The following is a 24,293-nucleotide window of genomic DNA, read 5'->3' on the forward strand; positions in this document are numbered from 1 at the left end:
AAAACACAGTGTAAAAAACGCATACACATAAACTGTTTTATTAACCTTTTTCTCATTTTTCACTGTTTACAATGACATGTCTTTGTGCAAAGCTTGGCTAGCAACTATTTTGAAAAGCATAGCCTTTGAGATTTCCAACTCAAACTTGAAGCTAACTGTCACTTTCTGCTTGATTTCGAACAATTCATGCATCAAAAAAGCTATAAAAAATAATTTTATTTATTAAAAGTTTTATTTCTTTAAAATTTGTTCAATAATTGCTTCTGTGGGCTTGCTGTCAACGTAGCGATTAGTACGAAACTAACGTGTCGTACAGTGGCCACTGTTTTTGTTTTCGTTTTGTGGTGATGGACGTGGTGGTTGTCGAGTTTGGCACTGGTGGTGGTAGCGGTGGTGGTACAATAGCGCTTTTCTGACGCCCGCAAAATTGACGTTGTTCACTTTCGGGTGCAACGTCGGCAATGATGAACCTCTGGCCGAGTAACCGCTACGGCAACGGCCTCTTATTCGCCGGATTCAACCAGGACCAAGGTAGTGTAAAACCGGAGTGTGACCGAGGCTCTGTACTACCCGTTCTAGACTTGAAGTAACACGTTTTCTTTTTCTGTTCCCATGCACTGCGAGTTGTCAGTTTTCAACTCAGCTACGACTTAAAGGCGGTACTTCGAGTGGCGTCTTAACGAGATGCTTGCGACTCTTTAAGTGTCATCGTAAAGTTGACGCATCTTGTCTACGAGATCTAGTCTCGTGAGGAAGCCGCATTGTGGAGTTCGTTGTTGCAAAAGGGGGTCACCGCTCGTTCAACAGAGGAGGCGAACTTTATCCGAAGCGATTTCCTAACGACGCCACCGCCCCTCATTTCTATTTCCGTCTTTAGCGAAGTGCGTACTACCAACAACTCTTTTGTGGTGCCGTTTCGTCCGCCTTCGCAGGATGCTTCGCTTGCGGCATGGAGGACGGATTCAGGGTCTACAACTGCGATCCTCTCAAAGAAAAGGAGAAGCAGGGTGAGCGAGTTTGACGACTGTCCTCTCGAACTCTGTGGTGTGAGGCACGTTTTAAGTACAAGGACGGGATATACCTGTTTTCGTAAGCCGCATGCCAGTGCTTTGTGACCGGTCACTCAATTAAGGAAATCGTTGGGGCGCACGTATTAGCGGTAGGTCGATCAGCGATTTTCCGCTGTCTCGTTTACATGTCTCGTAAGCCAATACCAATTAGCGATGCTACGTTTCATCCGACCTTCAGGCTTACGAAATGTCACTTTTGACAGCTACACGTGTCGCGTGACGAATGTCACTACCTAAAACAGTTACAAAATGCAGTTAGCTCACGAAGCAGTGATGTAACCTTTAGCGCAAAACGAACGAGAAGTGGAAAACGTACAAAAACCGCAAAAATCGTGAATGCACTGTCCCAGGCTGAACTCGGAATTGGTGTAGAGGCATACACTACCGCTTTCGATCGCGATCGAGGCTGATCCCGGTCAGAATTCTCGATCGCGACTGGCTCCTTTCTTAAACTTGCGCGAAAAAGCCAATCACGACCCGAGAAATTCGACGAAAGCCGCACCACGTGACACCCCTATTAAATTTGCTTCGTTGCCTTTATTTTCAAGACTTCTTGAGGAATTTTTTTTTTAAAAAAAGATCCGCAACTTCAAGAGTATTAAATGCTCAGAAGTGTGTAACCTCTGAAGTTCGATTTGTGGGCGTGGCCCTCACTTCTGCTTGAAGATATTGCTGTGGTATTTACAAAGTGTGTGGCTGGACCCAGATAAAAAAGTTCCATTTATAGCTGGATTATTAAACCGGAAATCTTTCCAGCTGGAAAGACTTACGGTTCAGGAATTCAGCTTGAAGTGGAATAATATCAAGCCAGAACTTTCTCAGTTCCCAGGCTGTGATTGGACCATATTTCAACTGGATACTCATTCACCTCGAGCTGAATTATAGTATTGTATAGCAGAATTATCGAACGGGAAATCTATCCAGCTGGAAATGGAACTTTCTTTTCATCGAGGTAGTGTGTTGTGCTCCTCGCAAAAACACTGCGCAATGTCTTCCTCCTCATCTCGGTGCTTTGTCGTTTTTATCTCGAGACAACATACCAGACTAGATAGTGTTGAGAGGCTAAATGCAGGGCATGAGCTATGTAGGTTACCCTCCCCCACCCCCCACCTCCTCTCACACAGTTATCTGTTGTTAGTATAGTAGTGTGTGTGTGTGTGTATGTGTGTGTGTATGTGTGTGTGTGTGTGTGTGTGTGTGTGTGTGCGCGGGGGAGGGGGGAGGAGATTGGAGACAATCCTTCTACTTGAAATAGCCAAGACAAGCAGTCTTTGTCTGTGATCGCACAATGTGAAAGGAAACTTACCCATTACAAGGGTTTGTGTAAGGCTGCTGCTTGCGTAGATTGTTTGAGTTCCGACGGAATTTACTGTGTATTGTTTTGTAACATCTCTATGAGTCTGTTGGCTTAGTGAACTTTAAAGGGGTACTGACACGAAAATATTCAATTGTGTTGAATTATGTAAATATTGTGTTTTTTTGCAAGCGCTATGTGGCTGCTCATATATCTCAGCTTGTAAATGACAACAAAGAGCCCTGAAAATGTTCGTCTGCATTTAGGTTTTCCTCACCATGGATTTAAAACCAAAAGGGCTTTGCATAAGCTAGGACACATAAGTGAACCTGTACCATGGGTACCATGCCATCATTGCCAGCTGCTCATACCCACGATGCATACTGTACTCTCCTCGTAACCCCTTGCACTACGGAGGCCCACCTATGTTTGTGTGGATGAGCAGTGCCACCACTAGAAATGCTCCTCTAAGGAAAACAAAAGGAGGCGGGGTTTGTTGTCAAGTGAACATGATGTGCCCCCTCGCTTTCAGCACGTGGGAGAGGGCAGGAAGGTACACCACTTGCGGACACTGTACTCATTTGCAACATAAGAAAAAATAGGCTTCGTCCACGGAACCACAGCGATGCGCCTGCCCTCCACCTGCAAAGACAGTTGTGCCATCTGGTTTCAGCTTCAACCACAAGCACTTTTTCTCGGCTAATGTGAATACTATGTGCATTAATAGTTCAAGGTTTGTCGTTACTAGCTAAAACATTGTTTGGCTGAGCAGCGGTGTCAGAATCCCTGAAGGAATTTACCAGAACATTCAAGTTTCCAACCTAAAGCCAGCAATGCAAATGCGTGTCTGCATGGGAAAGTAAACTGCCTGAAACACAAAGCCGGTGGCGCTTCCACCTTTCTGGCGTCATAGTAACAAGACGTTTCAGTTCCTTCTAACTCCTCCGGTAGTGAGCTGAATTGAAAGATTGCTGCAATAAAGGGTGCTGCAACAACAGGGCATGGTGAGGGGCTCTTTTACATAACATATTTCACTCAAATGGGTTTGGCAATTTACATTGAGAGGATTACTGCATTTCCTGTGCATCTGAAAAAAGGAAACGTAAAAGTCATAAATGTTCTCTGTCACCTTTTGCAATGCGCATTAAGATCAGCTGCCTATAAATTCATGAAATTTACATTATTTGATTCCAGGGTTCTGGAGAACAAATTTAAAGCAAGTGGAAGTCCTAGAATAAATTAGTGTATTTTACAGCAATTTATTGTAATGACAGCGTAAATAATTTTCTGATTATTATACTGTCAGTAGGGCTACATTTCTTTATAAAACGAATTCACTCACTCAAATTGCATGTGACAGTTATCCACTGGTAGAAAACATTCATAAAAAGATTTTTTTTAATATTTCAGAATTCCTGCCAAAATGCCCCATGTCCGGCATGTGATAAACGCGGCACTGCCTTCACCAAAAGTGATCATGTGTAGCAAAATATTTCAACCAGAAGCGATATAAAAGCTCTTTAGGCAACAAAAATGCTTAATTTACCTTGGGCTCAGTGTTTGTGGTCTCTTCCTTGCCAATAGTGCAAAGAAATGGCAAAAGTAAGTCGTGTCTCCAAATGAGAATGCGGTGTCACAGAGGTTTAAGACTGCCTTAACCTTACGCAGGCGTTGTTGTTCTGCCATCAGACTTTGCAGATGGCGGCATTGGCATAGTGGAAATGCTGTTCCGCTGCAACTACCTTGCTCTTGTGGGAGGAGGACGCAAGCCGAGGTACCCTCCCAACAAAGGTCGGCATTGGAGTTTTTGTTGCATAAGAACTGTTGTTTCTTAGTTGTGGGCTTTGTACTAGTAGGCCAGCGGTTGTTGTCGCTTGGTGCCATTGAGTTGCTGAAGACTGCTGGTGATGCAATCAGCAGTAAGGCGTTAACTTGGGCTGGTTGGTGCGTACTAGAAGAACTGGGTAACAGTGCAAGGACAGGACAGACAGACTGAAACAAACAAAGCCTGTACTATCAACCATAGCTCATTATTTCACACACATAATTATATGCATTTTTTTTTTAAAGAGTGTCTGCAAGCGAGAGGAGGAGAATGCCCCATTGAAACTTCTGCGATTCAGGGGAGAGCTCACAATCACCTTTGACTCTGTCCAAGATATGCAATTTTCTTGCACACTCTCGAGAAGGGCGGTCAAGGCCGCAGTACGCGAGGAGTCCCGTGAGGTGCGCTCTTACGCTGCTGCGGTTAAGAACAAACTTCTCGAGGGCAACACCACGGATCCCGGCCTGCAGCGCCCATCTCCTGCGCCGCGCCGATCTCTCCTGCCAACGGCGAGCTCCCCCAGGTCGAGCCTGCCTGCTGCCCCACCCGCTGTGCCTGCCGAGGACCCGCGGGACACTCTCATCACAAACCTGCTGGCCCACTGCAGGCTGTGATGCAATTCCTTCCTGAGGAGCACCCGCTGCAAGCCACCTGCCTCCAGGCGCTCGGGCACGCGGTCCGGTGCCCCCGGGAGCGAGTAGACTCGCCCCTACTCGTCGGCACATCCTCCCAAGGAATCCCTACATCGTCGGCTACGGCAGACCACAACCTCGGCTGCGGAATTCAACCGCTGCAGCCTCAGCTCCACGCCAACCTTGCTGCGCCTGCGCCTGCTGCGCTTTGACCCCTTTCTTCTTTTTCTCTTTCTTCTCTTCTTTTTTTCCCACTTCCCCCTACCCCCTAAGGCACTGCGCCGTGCTCCCTATTGGGCTGCAGAAATTAGGTGCCTTTTTCCTTTTCCTTTCGAATCACTACACACACTCATGATATCAAAGGCACACTGACACACATATCAGATTATCTTTTGATGCAAAAGGCTTTAAAGGTTTTGCATGCACATTTCTCACAATAGTGCCTCTGTACCTTGCATTTATTGAAGAAGGCTTGGAACGCGCACTGAGAGCTGTGTGCAGCTCGTTGACTACCGATGTGGCCCTTCATCAAATTTTGGTGTTCTCTGAGGCAATAATTGATACAAAAGCCAGTTTGGCCAATGTAGCATCGCCTGTGTGTTGCTTCTTTCGTCCCAGTCTGTTTGTCGCGTCCTTGTGCTGTTATCCAGTTCTTCTGGTATGCAATCAGTGTGCTTAAGTGTCATTCAAGTTCTCTAAGCTCCCCCAGACGTTTCCATGTCAGCTGAACAACACCATCTAACGATCTTGTACATGGGCAGCCTCGTTTCCTTATACCTTCCACTTCGGCTAGCAATTTGTTTTTACTCCCTAAACTTGTAGCTGGCATGACATGATCACATTAAGAAGGTTTTAAGTTGCGTGACACTCACTTTGAATTAATATTTGGGACAAGTCTATTTTGTGCCTGACATCGTTTTGTTCTGCAATCCAATGAATTCTCAAGACACTACTCTGGCACCATTTCCCAAAGGAATCTAATTTTCTTTCATATTTGCGTAAAGTCCATGACTCACACCCGTACATTGCTGGTAGTAGTACGCCCTAATCATGCTTTTTTTTTTTCCTCAAGTGTACCTTTGACCTGCTGCCTGAAGTGATGCTGTATGTTGTTAACAATCTCGCACATACGAGATGGAACTCAGCTTTTCAAAAATGACTCAAAAGAAAATTACCAACCACTGTGCTGTCATAGTGGCTGTGGTAACTTGCTGAATTTTCAGTGGTTTATGTCCGTATTTGTATGTATAAGTTAGTAATCAGGAGCACTAGGCCATGTTATTTATTTTTTCTCCTGTCTGTTTATGTGATGTTTAGTAACCGCGTGTTGCCTTAAGTTAGGTAACTAGCTTGCCTTATGTTGTGTTGATTGTAGTTCATTCTGACGCAAAAGCTTCTTCAGATGTGGTTCTGATTTAATGTAAAAATGATGTACAATTATCTCAAACGCCCTTTGTACAATTTATTTGGCAAAATTGGCTGATTTTTGTAGTTTGCCACCCTATTTTGATAATCGGCTTTTGTGATTTGCTATAGAGATTAGGATCAAAAGCTCTCTCTCTTCTTTTTATCTGCGTTCGATAAGCCATGTCTATCTATAGTGCATGTGGTGGAACGAATTTATCAGTGTGCACGTTTGTTGTCAACATAGTTTCAGCATTACATCATCCAGTGCATTGACACAATGGGCTGTAGAAGTATTGTGTGTCATTAATAATCGTGTTTTGCACTGTGCTCGATGCTGCATCAGCTGAAATGGGAAATATTGCTGAAAGGGACAGATTGAAAGAGGCACAGCCCTCAGACTGGCAGCTACAGCTTTCCTTCTTTCCATCTCTCCTTCTACAGCTTTCCTTTGTTATTACTAGTAGCACTTGGCTATAACAGACACTCCTCACATACGTACATTTGGCTATTTAAAACCATTTCGCTATTTACAAACAGAGACCTCTGCAAGTTTTTTGCAGAGAGACAGAGCTGGTAAAAGAGATACCTTCAAGCTGCACTAGTGTGCCAAACCGAAAGCTTGCAGACTTTCAACATTTTTCTGCAGGTTATCATGACTTTTCATGTCGCTCACCGTATATTGCATGGAAAATTGTAAATTATGGCCTGATATGCATTCTTCATTCCGTTAAGAAAGGATACCTTGTATCTCGAGCCAACTTCAAGAAGCACTTTTTTTTTTGTCATAGCAACATCATAGAACCAGGGGCGTAGCATGAAATTTTTGTCGGGGGGGGTTCAACCATACTTTATGTATGTTTGTGCGTGTGTTTGTATGTCTGCGTGTATATATAGGCAAGCAAAATCGAAAATTTTCAGGGGGGGGGGGTTTGAACCCCCCAACCCCCCCCCTGGCTACTCACCTGGATAGAACAGATAAGTTTGAGTGGGGTCCCAGGCTCACTGCCGGCAAGGTGCATGCAGAACCATCTGCAAGCATTGCAACCAATTTCAGGCACACATAGGCTTTTCCTAAAGTTTACTTAGTGTACTTGTGATTATTTGATAACATTAGAAGTCGTTTGTGAGTTTTTGCTAAAAAGGAGAAATCTGTTTGCAAAAAAAGAAGTGGTTCTAGGAATTTTGCAAACATTCTGTAATTTCTTCCCCTGGTGAAAGGACTGAAGGGACGTGTGCACTTCAAGCAATGTTGTACAGACAAATTCCCGAAGTAAGTGTAATTGGCACCAGCAAAGCAGCTGAAAACATCAGTGTGATCCATAAATAATGTGTTGCTTGTCAGCCTCTGCTGTTCCAAGCTCGCTGCTAGCCATGTGCCGCGTCTAAAGATGAATTATAGTTAATGAAGTGCATGTGCATGCAACAAAAAACACGTGTGCTTAGGGCGGCCTCAAAATTTTGGAATATGTGCTGTAAGTCTCTGATAGCTTCTTACGTTTTGGCGTTTCCACTGGATTCTTGGGGAACTGACCTGCAAATGTTTCGTCTTTTTTTTTTTTTTTTTCGTTAAATGGAAGGCCAAGCCCTCGACCGCATAGAAAACGTGCTGGTAAGCGCGAGTGCGCCCTCAAGATGTCATTACAATGTTTTTTAGAGATAGTTCCAGTTCCTACTGTACCCTGACGTCACAACGCGGTATGAGCTTCTCATTGCGTGCTCGTGCAAGATACCGTGACGTTTCCATGGCCGCTCCGCTCTGTGGCTGTGTTGGTGACACAGAAGCAGCCATTTAGTATTTTTTGGTCCCTGATGTCATCACTACTAGCCATACTGGTGCGTGAAGTGACCACAATTAGTACTGTAGCCTGACGACACGCTAGTGTTGATGTCATTAGGTACGTCAGGCAAAAATTGACTGTAAAATAAAAAATAAGATATCTTATCAGCATATACTGAGCTTCACTCTTGCTCAGATCCATCTCCATGTACAGGAAATTTTGTATGGTCGAGTAAATTCACCTTAGAAAATTGGTGTCAGTACCCTTTAATGTTCACGGTTTTTCAGCCATGGTTTCGGGTAGCTGACATTTATTTGAAAATGGCCACTCTTTCGTGAAAATGGCATACCAAGACATACCTTGGTTAACTAGCACTTTGTCGTTTTTATTTGCACACAGAGTGAAAAGTAAATGTGGTGTTTGTGCTTGTCATCATGTTGCAGTTATGGTGTGGGATGACCTGAAGAAGTTGAATGTCATTGAGCTGGAATTCACCAGTGACGTCAAGGCAGTGAGACTGCGACGAGACAGGTGACCCTTGAATTTAATCTTTGCTCCCCTGTTCTTGGGTGGGGTCTTGAGTTTGCTCGTGTCTGAGTAGCTAACTGTCATAGTTGCTGTCAATATTTTTTTGTAGGAATGTGTAGACATTTAAAAATTTTAAATAATGAGTTAAATGTATTACCAAATGAAATTCAATCTTCCAGTAGTTGTAATTTATATTGTCGCGGGGTTGTGACATCGAAGAAGTCTGCAGCAAGACTGGAAAATACAGAACTCTTTATTGGGCGAACTTGTGTCCGGAAAATGAAAAGTCAAAGTACAAGCAATTCACGCTGTGCACCGATAGTGGCGAGAACTGTCATCGGCCATCGAGTAATCTGATCATCGGTGGAACGCGTAGTCTTTTATACATGAGTCATCGAACGTTCCTGCGTTTTTCCTCGTGCTCGCGCAAGCTCTCGAATAAACTTGACTACTCACATCCTGCGCGTAATCTTAACAGAATGATCTGAAACAATTGCAAAGCTTCCCAAACATTGCAGCGCAGTCTGCACCGAGTGCTGCAAGCAGTTTTTGTGGGTGGAACTCGAATACATCAAAATGAAGCAATAAATGCGCATGGCAATACATATAATGCATTTGAAAACTTCTGCCTCATTTCACTTGTCCTTGAGTCATAAACCTTTAGTGAGTCAGTGAATGAATGAATGAACGAACAAACAAATGAACCTCTTTAGCTGAAGATTGACTTGCATTTGGCATGTTATCAATTTCTTTCAGAAAAATTTCGATAGAGGCAAAATGCCAGAGGCCCGTGTGCTTAGATTTAGGTGCACACTAAAGAACCCTCAGTAGTCAAAATTTCCGGAGACCTCCACAACGGCATCCCTCATAATCATATCGTGGTTTTGGGATGTAAAACCACAAGAGTTATTATATTATTATATCAATTTCTTTCAGAATTGTGGTTGTGCTGGAGTCTGTGATCAAGGTGTACACCTTCACCCAGAATCCACAGCAGCTGCATGTCTTCGAGACCTGCCCCAATGATAAAGGTAAGCACACCTGCTATTTTGAAGCAGAGCTGTTTTGTGCTGCTTGCCCAGCTGGACAAATAATCTTGTTTCTGAAGTTTGGCAGAGAAACGTGAAAGAAGGCCACAGCTTGGTCTTAGTTACTTTGTCTCCTGTAATGTAAATTGTACAACGAGTATACTCTGCTGCCCATTTGCTTACTTGATTGGTGGCTTTTTATATGACAATTATTATGATTGCGAAACGTCATCTTATATTAGCACAGTGCTTCGAACCTGCGTTTCTTTCGGTTCACATGTGACATTCAACCACTGTGAAGAGGACTTCTTCACTGGCGTAGCGTTGCTGGGTCTCAGGCTCAAGAAAATTGATTTTTTTTCTCGCGTTATTGAACCAGTTTTTTTTTTGTGCTGCTGTATGATTCATTGTTCCTGCGCTACCCGTACTAAAAAAGGAGCCTATGGTGACTATACAGTGCTTAAAAGGTGGAATTTCAATTTAATGAAGTTGTGATATAACGAAATTTATTGCTGATTTTACCGACTTCGTTATGTCCCAGGTCTGTGCGTGCTGTGCCCAAACAGCAACAACAGCCTACTGGCGTTCCCCGGCCGGCACACGGGCCACGTACAAATTGTGGACTTGGGCCAGACAGAGAAGTCACCGCTGGACATCGAAGCCCACGAGGCATCCCTCAGTTGCATCTGCTCTCAACCTGAGCGGAACGCGCCTGGCGACAGCCTCCGAAAAGGTGAGACTAATATGTGTGAAAACTGACTGTCGTCACTGCCCATTAATTTGTGGAAGCTGCAGAAGTGGTGTGTAGTTTGCTATGGCATTTTCAGGATGAGACACACGTCTGCTAAAGTTTAAAGGGGCCATGGCACCCATTTTCGATCATAATCTGTGTTATGTGGATTAATACTTGTGCATTCACAAATAAGCTGGCGAAATTTTAGCGCATTTGCTCGAACACTTAATTTATAATCGAATATTTTTATAAACCCGCGAGCGGCCCGAGAGGCAGGCAACACTGGTGCACTCGCAAGCCGTGACGTAACAAGCAGCTAGCTGTGCAAGCGTCTGCATTGCTGCCAACGATATTGTTCCGTGGTCAGCTGCACGTGATATCGAGATATTTTACTTTTCTTCAGCTTGGCACTGAAATTGAATGATTTGCAGCGGCTGAAACATTGGTAGAAGACGACGGCTCCGTTCCGTGCTGCATATGACGTCACACGTGTCATTGCAAAATGGCCATCGCCAGCAGTGGGCGGGGTTTACAGCCAGCGACTTCTATGGCTTGTTTTGCACTGAAGTATTGTTTCACAGCCTGCTTTTGAAATCTGTATAGGCATAATAGACCCTCTACTTCTAGTTTTCGCTGAAAACCACAAATCTTTGGGCGACCGTGTCATGGCCCCTTTAAGGGATTTGCAGCAGTTTCACATGAGCACCTTAAGGGGGGACGCGGCTTTCGTATCGCGAAAAATGGCAAAAAAATCGATTTTTTGAAAATCACATTTTCAGTTTCTGTAGCCCTTTTTATATCCGATTCCAAAATATCTTCACCGAAAACCGCGTAGAAGTGCTATAAAAAAATTGTTGCGCCTGCCGAGGTGGCGAAAATTATTGGGGAAATCGCAAAAAAACACTTGATTTTCAAAAAATCATAGCTCCGCAACGACGCCACCGGGCGCCGATATCTTGGGCTCATCGGAAAGCGCATTTCTCCGTCTTCAAATTCCCCGCCGCAGCTGGCTCCTCCCTTCGAAAACAAGCGCACAAAAAGCAAATGTTCGAAGGTCGTTTTGAGCCCTCCGATTGGCCGCGTCCGCCATGTTGCCCCAGCGCGCCTCGCCATTGGTCCGATGCTCGCTCCGGGAGATCGTCGTCTGCAGCTTGTGCGTCTCGAGCATGTCTCGAGCTCTCGAGCTCACGGCTGTCGGAAGTCGCGCTACTTCGTTGCGTGTTCGCAATCGCTCTGTGTTCACGGTTCGACGATAACTTTGAACAAGAACTACGTTTTAGTTTGGAGCTACTAGCGGAAGCTCGGTGGGATTACGATGGCGCGCCGCACTCGTAGCGAACATCGCAAACGTCTCGGACCGACTTTCTAGCGTTGACTCGTCGGATCCGTGGTTGGAGGTTCTGCTTATGCGCACTTCGGACGTCGTGACGAAGATGATCGCAGGACGACTCTTTGTACTCGCGACCACGCATTGCGTACTTTGAAACATTGGGCACCGCGGCCGGCGCGTCTACTGCTCGGAGTCGTCACTAGGCCTAACTCCGCTCACGGCGTCGGCACGTGAGACGAACCTCGAACTTTGCGGGCAAGAGCAACGCGTTAGCGGATTCGCGGCAGTGTGCTTCTTCGCAAGGAACGAAGCGCTTCCCCCGCCGGCTTCTCGGTACAGCGCATGGTCATTTTACGCATCGGCAGCGGACCCCACGGCCAAGCTCGTCGCGCAGCGGGCGCGCGTCGGCGTCCCGCAATGCGAGGCCAAACACGTTGCGCGCCTATTTTTCGTCGCCGCACCTAGGCATATTGCGCATCGTCACCGAATGCCGCCACCCAGCACATCGCGTGCCGACTTCCCGGACTATGCGGCCGAGCACTTAGAGGTGAAATAAAGCACTGTTGATGCAATTTAGGCGCGCTTGGAGCCGTGCGTGGTATCGCCGTAAGCGCTCATGAATCATCTGAAAAAATAAAAGCCTCGCAGAAAACCGTGTCCGCGACCGGGTGAATGATGAAGCGCATCGCAGGCGAGGTTTACAAATTAGCTTGACGAGTGAAACAGGGAGATGAATTCATATCTGCCCAGTTCGCGTCTTGAATAAACTGCTAAGGAATTCCTATTCCACCAATGTCTTGGCCATAACTGCCTGTTATTTAGGAGGAAGTGATAGGTTGCCATGATGAGAGCCGCTTTTAGTATCCTATAAAAATGATTCAATGATCAATTGCAATCAAGACTGTTAATTATGTTAATGAGAGCATGAATACAAGAAAGCTGGCAAATCATCATAGTACATGACCTACTTGAATTACAATATCTTGTTTTTTGTCATGTCTATTACACCACTTCATAACTTCGTTTAAAATTCATGCTACATGTTCTTTGTATATCAGAAAAGGATTTTAAGAAAAAAGAAAGGAAACAAAGGCACAACCGATGAAAGGCCACATGTGCAGGAGGTCCAACCTTATAAAACACATTAAAGATCACAATCTTCTTGTGTTTTAGAGAAGCAAGGCACCTCAAACTAAAGACAGGGCACTCAAGAAAGTGCACATTACGAAGGACTCAAAAGATTACGACCCCAGTGCCTTTTGATGAAGTAATATCGTTGGTACAACTTTAAAAGCCGTTTTCTCAAAAAGACTTTTCTTGCTTCCTGCTTCGCTTGTTCCGCTGATTTCTCACTGACCGCTGGGTCTATTTCAGTTCCGTTTTTTGTTCTATATTCCTTGAAGCACAGTTCAGGGCGTGACATTCTTGCTTTTTCAGTATGGCGTTTTGATAATTAGCTATTTGACGAGTTGCACAAAGCCTCGATGCCTGTTGCGCAGTCACCTCATGAAAAATGAAAACTAAAAAAAATTTTGTTGCAGATAAAAAAATCTAAGAATATCACGCCCGCAATCAGACATCTTAGACAATCAGACGGCGCATTATACGACAGCTCACAAAAAACGAGAAACATAATGGCAACACTATCTCAGACTGCGGGAATCATGGCATGGTAGCACCTTAGATGATGAGCCAACGCAGCAGCTCTAAGCGACAGACGCAGATCTCGGAGGCCATGTGTTTGCTTGCGAAACCTTTAATATCGTCATGGCTGTCTTGTGCCAAGTTTGGAGTGCGATCATTATTCGGGAAAAGGAAAAGCAAGTTTTGATGACAAAGTTCAGGTGGAGGCGCTGAGAGATTGGGTTGCTAAGCAGGATTGAATGGGATTCAAGCAAGCCAGTGTTGCATGGATACGGTGCATGACGGAGTGCTGAGCAGGAGGGGGGTGGTGTGTCACTTTCCTGGAACGGTGTGCAAATTTGAAATCTGCAGGGAAGTTGGAGGGGGCGCTTGCTCGAAATTTTATGGTAGTATGTCTTCAATGGCCTTTAAGCTGCCAGACATGATGGATGCACTCAGAAATTTATAAATATCTCTGGTACTTTTGGGTGCTAACTGTGCATGCACATGTCTCAAGTGTGCTCAGAGCGATACACACGAGATGTAATGAGAATGGATTATTTACAGTGTGACAATAACTTATCTTCTTTCGTCAAATGAGGAACAGTGTTCACTGTGATGATGAATGCTAGTCAGGACTAGAATGGAGTCTGCAGCCTCACTGTTGCCTGTGCGTGTAGACAGATTTGACTGGGTACCACAAGTTCTTTGTTTGAAATTCCCGAAACATCTCAGACTGGCCACTGGCTTTCCATGCTAAGGCAACATAGCTCTTGTATTTGGCAGTGCTTGACAGCATCAAATGTCATCTACTCAACAGCTGTTGGGAAGCTTTAGTAACATGTTGCCCTTTGCTGGTATACTGGGTTACCAGAGACCAAAACAAGTGGCTCACTTTGGCACAATGTTTAAAGGGGTCATGAACCACTTTTCAAAGTAATGATCTAATTGCCTCAGTATTGGAGTGTACTGCCTCCCGAATCGATTGCCGCAAAATTTTCTCGAATCCGTCAAGAATCAGCGGAGTTACGGGGGTTTGGCGCACGCTCCCAGCGCTTTCTCTCTTTTCTCGTGCCGGCGAGCGCACTGGAAGCTAGACAGGGAGGGATGGCATGGGGGAAAGAAGTTACGCCAGCGCGCGTCATGAAACGCGATCGCTCTCCCGCTGTGATTCGCTTGCGCGATTGCGGCTACCGTGTACTGAGGAGTGCGGCGCCGGCAAGTGGCGGCACCCCGCGGCAAGAAGCGCATCTGATCCGAACGCCGCTCTCGATTTACGTTGGCTATCGGCCAATAAGCATGCTATGTCTCTTGCGACGTACAGCGGACAGACGCCCCGCCCACCGACGAGAGTGAGAACCGGCCTCTGTTTGAAAAGAGGGTGCCTGGGGAAACGGCAACTTCGCGCTCCGCTTGTGGCCATTACGCGGCGCGCACGACTGTAATATTTGGCAGAGCAGTTCATAGCCGTGTCAGCTTTCCGCAGGATGTGTTTTTTCAATCAGCCCAAGGGGTGCTTCATGACCCCTTTAATCAGATACTGCACAAAGGTATTATTGCAGCAAGAACCGTATTTTACTTCAGGGGGAACTGCTCTTAAAATTATTTTTAAAATTACCATATCATAACTTTTGTTCAAATTGGTTTAGAACACCCATTTTTGTTCTACTGCACGCAGTTCTGCTTCCAGATTATTATGATATGCTGATTTACTTTGTAACTTTCTCAGTTTAGAAAATAATCTTGCTCCTCAAAAGGTGCATGAAAAGTTTGATATTTTAAAAACTACGTGTTGTACAGGAAAAACAATTGCATATTTGGGATCGGCCCACAAATATGCATAAGCTCAGCAAGCTTCATAAAAATTGATCAAGATATTTAAAAAAAAAGTTTTAGGTGCCATGTCCCTGCTTAACTGCTGTTGTGAACTGTCACCAACAATATACAAACATTTTACTATATTGAATGCAACGCAAAATACCAGCTCCATGTGATAGCCGAGTATAAACAAGTTAGCAGCATACATAGCTGTTTTGTTTGAGCAACTTTTATGCGACGTTTCCGTCAACCTGGCTCTTTGCAGGGTACGCTCATCCGCGTGTTTGACACAACCTCGGGGAACCTGGTGAATGAGCTGCGTCGTGGTGCTAACACAGCCAGCATCTACTGGTGAGAGGCCGCACCTTCCGACCGAGTTCACCTTGTTTATGCACCATCATCCCTCCTTGTCCCCTCGGCACACTTTGTACACAATTGCGTACACAATTTGATTTTGCTAGCTGTATCGACTGCTTGCTAACAAAGAGCCAAATACATTGACGTTTGAATTAATTGAACCTCCAGCATCATAAATGCGTCTTCATTTAACTTCATTTTGCAGTGTACTGCTGTACATGATCACTTTTCTGAAGGCACTATCATGTTCAACATGCTGCTTTCCGCAAGTCACGTCAAGTCTCACTTTTCTATGCTCGAAATGTACACAACTGAAAACGAATTTGCAGTATATTTCTAGCCTGCAATTTAGTTTTACTTATGCAAAAACAGAACAGCAATGAATTCAGGATAAATATATATTTAATTATGATTTAATTAAGATTATTTACTATAAAATGCACAAATCAAAATACAGTAGAACCCCGCTGATACGTTTTTGAAGGGACCGTAAGAAATAAACGTAAGAGACGGGAAACGCAAGAGCCGAAAAACAGGAAAAATGTCAAAATATTTAGTGGTACAGAATTTTATTTCAATGCTTACGAGCAGCACGAAAATTGGCGCGCTCAGCCGCGATCTAGTCGACGGATAGAAACACGGAGCTAGGGACGGCCTCATCCATAGAAATGTAATCAACGTATGTGATTTTTTTTAACACCAATAGCTGTAGGCATGAAAGAACTAAGCACACGCAATCACGACCAGCGCGGCGAGTCCGACCGCGAACCGCGCGCATGACCATACAAGCTCTAACCAGCTCGAACTCCTCCCGTCCTCCCACAAATAACGATGATGATGAGTCTACGCCAACACGATGGCAGAAGTGAATGCCAATCTCGAAGGCCTTGCTTTCGCGGGCAATTACGTCATAGACGCCATGTTTGTGCAATCCAAATCTCAAAGGCTATGCTTTTGTTAATAATAAATGCCAATCTCGAAGGCCTTGCTTTCGCGAGCAACTACGTCATAGACGCCATCTTTGCAATGCGAATCTCGAAGGCGATGCTTTTGTTTGCATCAATCGAAAGATCCTGTTGCGTGCGCCTCTAATGCGGCTAATGTTACGGTCAAACCAGGAAAAACTGCGAGAAAATGCACCATGGCCGCTCTCTTCGGTAGTCACTTGGTCGGCTCCGAGCGCACTTCGCGACGTATCATACGGGAACGGTCCGACAGTTACGACGTAACAGCGGGGTTCCCAATACATTGTATCCTATGGGAGCTATGCCGGGACCGGCGGAAAACGATGTAACAGCCGGGAAAACGCAGCAGTGAGGAACGTAACAGCGGGGTTCTACTGTATTATATTATTTTTGTTGCAGTAGAATATTGAGTGCCTTGAAATAATGTTGTGTAAGCTTGATGCACTTACAGACAGTTCTTCATAGTTGATATCTGAAAGGGTTGTTGTGACTCTTGTTGCAGCAGATACCGGAGGTATCTCGCGCACACGTCGAATTACTGCCAGTGTAACCCACCACAGTGGTCTTGTGGTTATGGCGCTCGACTACTGACCCGAAGGTCGCGGGATCGAATCCCGGCCACAGTGGCTGCATTTTTGATGGAGGCGAAAATGCTTGAGGCCCATGTACTTAGATTTAGGTGCATGTTAAAGAACCCCAGGTGGTAAAAATTTCCGGACCCCTACACTACGGCATCTCTCATAATCATATCGTAGTTTTGGGACGTTAGGCCCCAACAATTATACTGTCAGCATAGCAGAATCTTGAGATAAATTTGTTGGAAGCATGTAAAATTTTTTGAAACCTTTGTTGGTAACTCTACTTCAAAAAGGTGAGAGCTTGCCACATGTGCAGAACAGCACTTTAACACCTGTCTTTCCCGCTGCCTTCTTTATTCTGTGTGAAACTGCATGCACTTATGACTACAGTGCAAGGATGAGATCCTTTGTGATCACTTTAATCGTGTCCTTCTCTTGTCTGCCTTAAAGGGAAACTAAAGTGAAACAATGAATCAGTTTAGATTGATAATTTACACTCTGAAAACTAGACTGTTACCATCATAGGTTCATTAATAGAAGATAAAATCAAGGCCAAAGTTTCATTTTTAAATTTTGCTCTGAAATCTCCGCAAATGACGTCATGGATTTCAAAGTGTTTTTTCATATTTTGGTGACATAGGCTCAATGAAATTTCCTGAAACTTGGTATGTTAAGTCATTGGCCCCATCAGAGGACAATGCACTTCATTTTTTACCGATTAAGAACTACATAAGCCCCAGTAGACGGCGTCAAAATTCGTGAAATCACGGCAATTGGTGCAGGAACTTCAAGGTGAGGTCACTACTCGCATTTTCTTTTTGCGCATTTTCTCGCTTACCAAGCGTCTTCTCGCGGCAAGCGCAGTGATCTTGGTATTGTGAAAGAGTAATTTACTAATACAGAAAAAATGATTTTTCTCTTTAGTGTCCCTTTAAAAGGAGCCACTCTGCAATGGAACCGCAGGCGTTTCATTTGCCGCATGAAAGTTCCACTAATTTACAGTGCGCGTGTGCAGCCGATGGGAGACTTTCACGTAATCGAAGTTCATAGTGACAACCCACATGGTCAGGTTTAAAATAGGTATCGTAGTCTTATTATTAGTAACTTATTATTCTTTGCACATTCTGTTTGTCCTAAATGTTTAGTTATCTCTGTGCAGTATCAACTTCAACTTGGACTCGTCGCTGATGTGCGTCTCCAGCGATCATGGTACGGTGCACATATTTGCGGTTGAAGACTCCACACGAAGAAATAAGCAGTCAAGGTAAGAATCAGTCCTCCTGAGAACACATCCTACAACACGCATAACATGTCAGGTATAGAGTGAATAGAATAGATGCTGCTAATTCCGTAAATTTAATACATGGGAGATGCTGTTTTAATAAAAGTTTGGAAAGCACGCAATCGAAACAGTAGTAGAAGTGGCAAGTGATAGGCGGCACTAGAATGTATATTCTACTTTGTTTTTGAAATATGCTGAAAGTAAAAGTCGCAAATGTCTATCGCCAACAGTAATACAAATGTTTTCAACGTGCTGGAAACCGTAAAGGGTCCACACGATAAGTGGTACGAATACTTTACTCATCGACATATCGTACTAAAGTAGACCAGACCTTGTGTCATCGATAGTGTCTTGAGCCATGCTTTCCGGCATCCTTAACTATCACTTGGCAGCATGTGGATGATGCTAGGAAGTTCAACCACTTCATCACTATGTGCTGTGAATAGTTTAGGGTGGGCTTTGCACTGATGATAACATATAGTGACTTCTTCATAAAAAAAGTACAGTTGCCATATATAAGCAGACAAGCTGTTGACGTAAAATTTGTGTAAAAACTAACGGTCATGAATACAGTGGTCAGAAAATTTTACTTTCATTATGGAAGCTTCATTTGGACAGGAAGAAGTTGAAGAAAAAGCTTGTGTAATAGTTTATATGAATTTTTTTGTTTTTACATGTGTTCGTACATTTTTAGTAACATCGGGCCCCTCTGAAAGGCAGCATTGAAATAGACTGTCAGGAAGGCCTGCCACTGTTAAGAGGGAATGTGGCAGTTAAATTTTCTTTTTTGTTGTATCTTGATGAATTTTGATGAAACTTGGTGAATGTATATTTATGTGCTGATTTCAGATATGTAATTATATTTCTAGTGTAATGTGGAGCTTTTAAAATACAAAATATTTCATGTGCCTTTTGGGGAGCAAACTTTTTTTTAAAGTGAGAGAGTTATAAATAAGGTAAATCAGCTTATCACAATAATCTGGAGTCGGAACTGTGTGCAGTGAAACAAAAATGGATGTTCTAAAGCTGTTCAAACAAAAGTTATTGCATGTTGAACATTCATGAGTGAAATCACAGCTTGAAATTGACTCGCTCGCTCATGTTGAACATACCATAACTTTAGTTCAAATGGGATTAGAACGTCCATTTTCATTGCACTGCACACAGTTTTGATTCCACATTATTATGATATGCTGATTTATTTTGTAACTCTCTCAGTTTAGAAAATATCTTGCTCCCCACAATGCACATGAAATATTTTGCATTTTTAAAGCTACACAATTATACATAAACTAACCAAGTTTCATCAAAATCGATCAAGAAATCAAAAAAATCTTAAGAGCAGTGTCCCCCCTTAATAGGCCACTTTCAGCCACACCTCTCGCATTTTCACCGTGATTTCATCACAGTGATGGAAGTTGAATGAAAGAATTATTGCATAATATGGCCTCTGCATCCTCAAGAAGTCGTAATTTCTTTACGTGTAACTTGAAAGTACACTAGACTCTCAATTATTGGAACCAAAAGGGACCAAGAAAATATGTTCCATTTAACAGGAGTTCCATTTACTGAGAAATCAACAGGGTTGCAGTATTTCAATCGTATCAGAGGCAATTTTTACGTTTAAGCACCAATACTGGTCAAAAGATTTCTATTTACTGACAGCCTGCTGTATGTGTAACTCTGAGGAGAACAGCGCTTTGCGACAGGTAGCTAGACACTGGAAGTGGTAGAGGAATACGTCTACTTAGGACAGGTAGTGACCGCAGAGCTGAACTATGAGACTGAAGTAACTAGGAGAATAAGAAAGGGGTGGAGCACATTTGGCAGGCATTCTCAAATCATAAATGGTAGTTACCCACTATCTCTCAAGAGGAATGTATATAACAGCTGCATCTTGCCGTTACTTACCTACTGAACAGAAACCAGGAGGCTTATGAGGAGGGTTCAGCTTAACGGAAGAAGTGTTGGTCTTGAAAAGTGTTTTTTTAATAGTTTGGTGAACGGAATGAAATTTAATACACTTATTCAGTATTTTCTGCAGATTCCAAATCTCTGAGTATATTTTTACCGTATATACTCGCATAATGATCGCACTTTTTCTTCAAAAAAATTGACGCCAACTTCGGGGTGCGATCATTACGCGTAGTAAATTTTCCGTGAAACAATATTCTGAGCACCGAAAACGCAAAGAAGTCGCTAATCTGAATTCTTACGATAGCTATCATGAACATAACCAAAAATAAAAGTAGAGTAAGGCTTACCTTTGTAATAAAATGCACGCATTACGCAGGAGCTACATGCATGGAACACTGCCCTTTTATTTTTGAACTCTCTGACCCCCTAACGTTCATTCTGAGTCCGAAGCGTCACTGGCGTCAGTGTCGTCGCCGCACGATTCCCTGTCGGAATTGGCAGTGTCTTCACTGTCCCACAGACGGTCATCTTCTGTCCCGTCGAGCGCGTTGGAAATGCCAGTCTTCTTAAAGCTCTTGACAACCACCTTGTCGGAAATGGTACTCCACGCTTCGAGAATCCATGAGCAGAGGACTTCCACGGAGGGTCTCCTGATTTTGCCACTTGGCGTGAAATCGTGGTCGCCCGCCGCCATCCACTCTGCGTACAGCCTCCGGACGTTGTCCTTGAACGGCTTGTTCAGTGACACGTCCAGAGGCTGTAGCAGCGAAGTTAGACCCCCAGGGATCACTGCGATTTCCGTGCGCAGCTCCTTCAGCTCGGTACGGACACTGTCAACGAGATGGCCCCGAAAGCTGTCCAGCACAAGAAGTGAAGGAAGCAGAAGCGCTCCTGCTCTTCGCCCCCAAACCGTCTTGATCCAATCGACCATGAGATCTGCCGTCATCCACCCTTTTGCTTGAGCGCGGATGTGGATGCCACGGGGAAAGTTTCCCTTCGGAATTGTTTTCCGCTTCAGAATCACGTACGGCGGCAGCTTCAGCCCGTCTGCCGTCACTGCAAGCATCACAGTGCACCGCTGCTTCTCCGCACCACACGTTTTCACAAGCACACTTCGAGCACCTTTCTCGTTCACAGTAGTGCTTCGAGGCATGTCAAACGTCAACGGCGTTTGGTCGGCGTTGCCTATCTGTGACAGCAGGAAACCGTTCTTCTGGCGTATCCTCGTGACGAACCTGTGAAAATCGATCACTTTGTCTTCTTACGCGGATGGAAGTTGCTGGCACAACGACGTCCGCCGCCTCAGCGACAGTCCATTCCGCAGCATGAAGCGTGTCGTCCAGCCGGAACTGGCGCGGAAGTCCTTTGTGGCTATTCCCAGCCTCCGGGAAACTGTGCGCGCCTGCGTCTGTACCATGTCTAACGACACGGCACAACAGTCTTTGCGCATGTCCCTCACGTACTCGAGGACTGCCTTTTCGATGTCAGGGAACTTGCCCGTTTTGGGTCCGCGGAAAGCCCGGCGCGTGCTTTTCGTAGCCATGAGCTTCTCGCGCTGTTTTTTCCAATATCGGATCCGGATTTCGTCGACGCTGAAATGTCTGCCGGCAGCGCGGTTTCCGTGCTCTAGCGCGTAATCAAGCGCCTTCAGCTTGAACGCGGCAGTAAAGCTCGCATACCACCCCATGGTGAAACGGTGCTTCAACAGACGATCACAAAGCACAGCCAAAAAAACGTGGTGTCGAGTGACTCCGTGACGAGCGACTGGTATGGCGGCGACACGGCTTTTTCAGGAATTATGGGAATGCGTCGGCAGCTTGTTGCTGCGGGATGACAACAGGTCGACCAACAGGCGGCCGCCGCTGTAACAGTGCGGGATAGCAAAAAAAACATGGCGGCCCACAGAGCGAAGCGACCGCATTTTTTTTTTTCTTCTTTTCGTCAGTCACGGTGGTTGTGAGTACGTCACGCGCGTCAAAACAGTCTCTTCTGTCTAAATAAGGAATGCTTTCATTTAAATCAGTAAATTTACGGCATTAGCGTAGTGATGCCTGCTTTCAGATCACAGAAACAAAGATGGGCACGTTCAGCTGCCACAGACATAAAACACATGGCGGGCATTCAGTGAAAACTGCGGCATTTGCCTTTACTGCAATCCTAAATGGCACGTTTCCGCCAACAGTGGGCAAAAATTACGAATATGTTTGGTGCGTGCAGTTCACTTGGCGAGTTTGGAAGAGTTATTAACGCAACATTCGACAGATGATAAACGCGATGATCATCGGCTAGACTTGGCACACGACATATCGATGCGGCAAGTTCGGGGTGCGATCATTACGCGGGGAAAAAGAAAAATCGAATTTAGACGGCAAAATTTAGGGGTGCGATCATTACGCGAGTGCGATCATTACACGAGTAAATACGGTAATAGCTGCATTATAACAATAGATATGCCATTATTACAGCGTTTTCTAGCAAAATTCTTACAGAGGTTTTTGACAACTTCTCTTCATCAAACACAAAAGCAAAGTGTGCGACAAGATTGCCAGAAAGCTGGTCTAGCCGATGATGCTATTTATTTTTTTACAGTGTTGTTTACCAAATTATAATTCTCGATAATCATAAAGTGTATGAAGCAAATATTTCCCACTCATATTTGCATCCGTTTATTTTGCAGTCAGAGTTTGATGAAAACAATCGAATTAGCATCATAGGCTAGACCAGCTCTCTGGCAGTCTTGCCACATACTTTGTTTTTGTGTTTGACGAAGCAAAGTTGCCAAAGAGCACCGTAAAAAAATATGCTCTCAGAAATGGCATATGTTTTTTTCTAATGCAGATATTACAAATCTACTTGAAGATTTGGAATCTGCAGACAAAACCGAATAAGTGTATTAAATTTCATTCAGTTAACCCAACTAATAAAAAAAAAATTTTTCAAGACCCACGTCTTTCCTTAAATTGAGGACGACGCAGCGAGCTATGGAAAAGGAAATGGTAGGGTAACCTTAAGGGACAGGTAGAAAGCAGAGAGGGTCAGGGAACAAACGAGGGTTAAGAACATCTTAGTCGAAATCAAGAAGAAATGGGCATGGGCAGGGCATGTAACGCATAGGCAAGATAACCGCTGGTTGTTAAGAGTAACGGACAGGATTACAAGAGAAGGTAAGCGCGCGAGGGGGAGACAAAGTTAGGTGGGCAGATGAGATTAAGAAGTTTGTAGGTATAACGTGGCCACAACAGTTACATGACCGGATGGTGAAAGTTTCAAGACACATGTAAGCTGTGTGTACTGACTCCTATTATCTTGTGCTTTCAGCTGGGCATCGGCAAGCTTCCTACCCAAGTACTTTAGCTCCAAGTGGAGCTTTGGCAAATTCCAGGTGCCCGGAGGTGCCCACTGCATCTGTGCCTTTGGAGCAGACCAGAACTCAGTCATCGGTATGTATGCTAAATGGGAAGATTACAATACTCCCTAATGCAAAACTTGAGCACCGCTCTACACGTGCTTGCTGGATTGCCAGACAACATAAATCTCAGTGGCATGAATCGCATGCATTTCCATACAGGTAACGTAATCTTAAAGCTACCAAACACTACAATAAGAATGATCGTCGTGTAATCGTTGGATGTTACTTTATCCTTTGTCAACATTATACAGTGACAGTGAGAAGCGAAAGGCGGGCATGATGCATGAACGTATGTTAGCACCAGAAGCATGTGTTTTCGGCGAAAGGTTTCAATGTGCGTGCCAGCTCCGCTGATGACATTAACATTTTATTGAGAGGAGAGGACTCTACCCAGTTCCACGAATTGAAGTCTGAGGAAACGGTGCAGCTGTGGTCATTCTTTTGGTGTTTTACGGCGTTTTGCTGCGATTCTCAGTGTTTTGTTTCTTTTAAAGACGATAGTCTTTCTTGGGGAACTTAAATGCAGAAATTTTGGTCTGTCTGTCTGTCTGTCTGTCTGTCTGTCTTTCTGTTTTGTCCGTCTGTCACCCGATTCAGCCAGGCGGCCAAAGTTAAACCACTTGCCGAACTCCCAGCCATTTTGAACTTGTGGCTAGGTTCATGCTTGTGTACATTGTCGATCAAAAAGTAAATATTACGCATATCTGAGGTGCAACATC

General features: G+C 44.5%; 1 protein-coding gene across 1 annotated transcript in view; it reads left to right on the forward strand.

Annotated features, from left to right (window-relative positions):
• The first annotated feature begins 318 nt into the window (after positions 1-318).
• The window catches only part of LOC119400415 (WD repeat domain phosphoinositide-interacting protein 3-like), a 30,236-nt gene continuing 6,261 nt past the window's right edge, over positions 319-24,293 (forward strand). The window contains 10 exon segments of the mRNA XM_037667437.2: positions 319-531; positions 933-1,007; positions 4,054-4,155; positions 8,450-8,537; positions 9,471-9,565; positions 10,104-10,249; positions 10,251-10,295; positions 15,332-15,417; positions 18,126-18,230; positions 23,484-23,605. Of these exon segments, the coding sequence (XP_037523365.1) occupies positions 462-531; positions 933-1,007; positions 4,054-4,155; positions 8,450-8,537; positions 9,471-9,565; positions 10,104-10,249; positions 10,251-10,295; positions 15,332-15,417; positions 18,126-18,230; positions 23,484-23,605 (934 nt within the window). The 5' untranslated portion in view covers positions 319-461.

Source organism: Rhipicephalus sanguineus, chromosome 7, assembly GCF_013339695.2.
Source record: "Rhipicephalus sanguineus isolate Rsan-2018 chromosome 7, BIME_Rsan_1.4, whole genome shotgun sequence".
NCBI classification, from domain to species: Eukaryota; Metazoa; Arthropoda; class Arachnida; order Ixodida; family Ixodidae; genus Rhipicephalus; species Rhipicephalus sanguineus.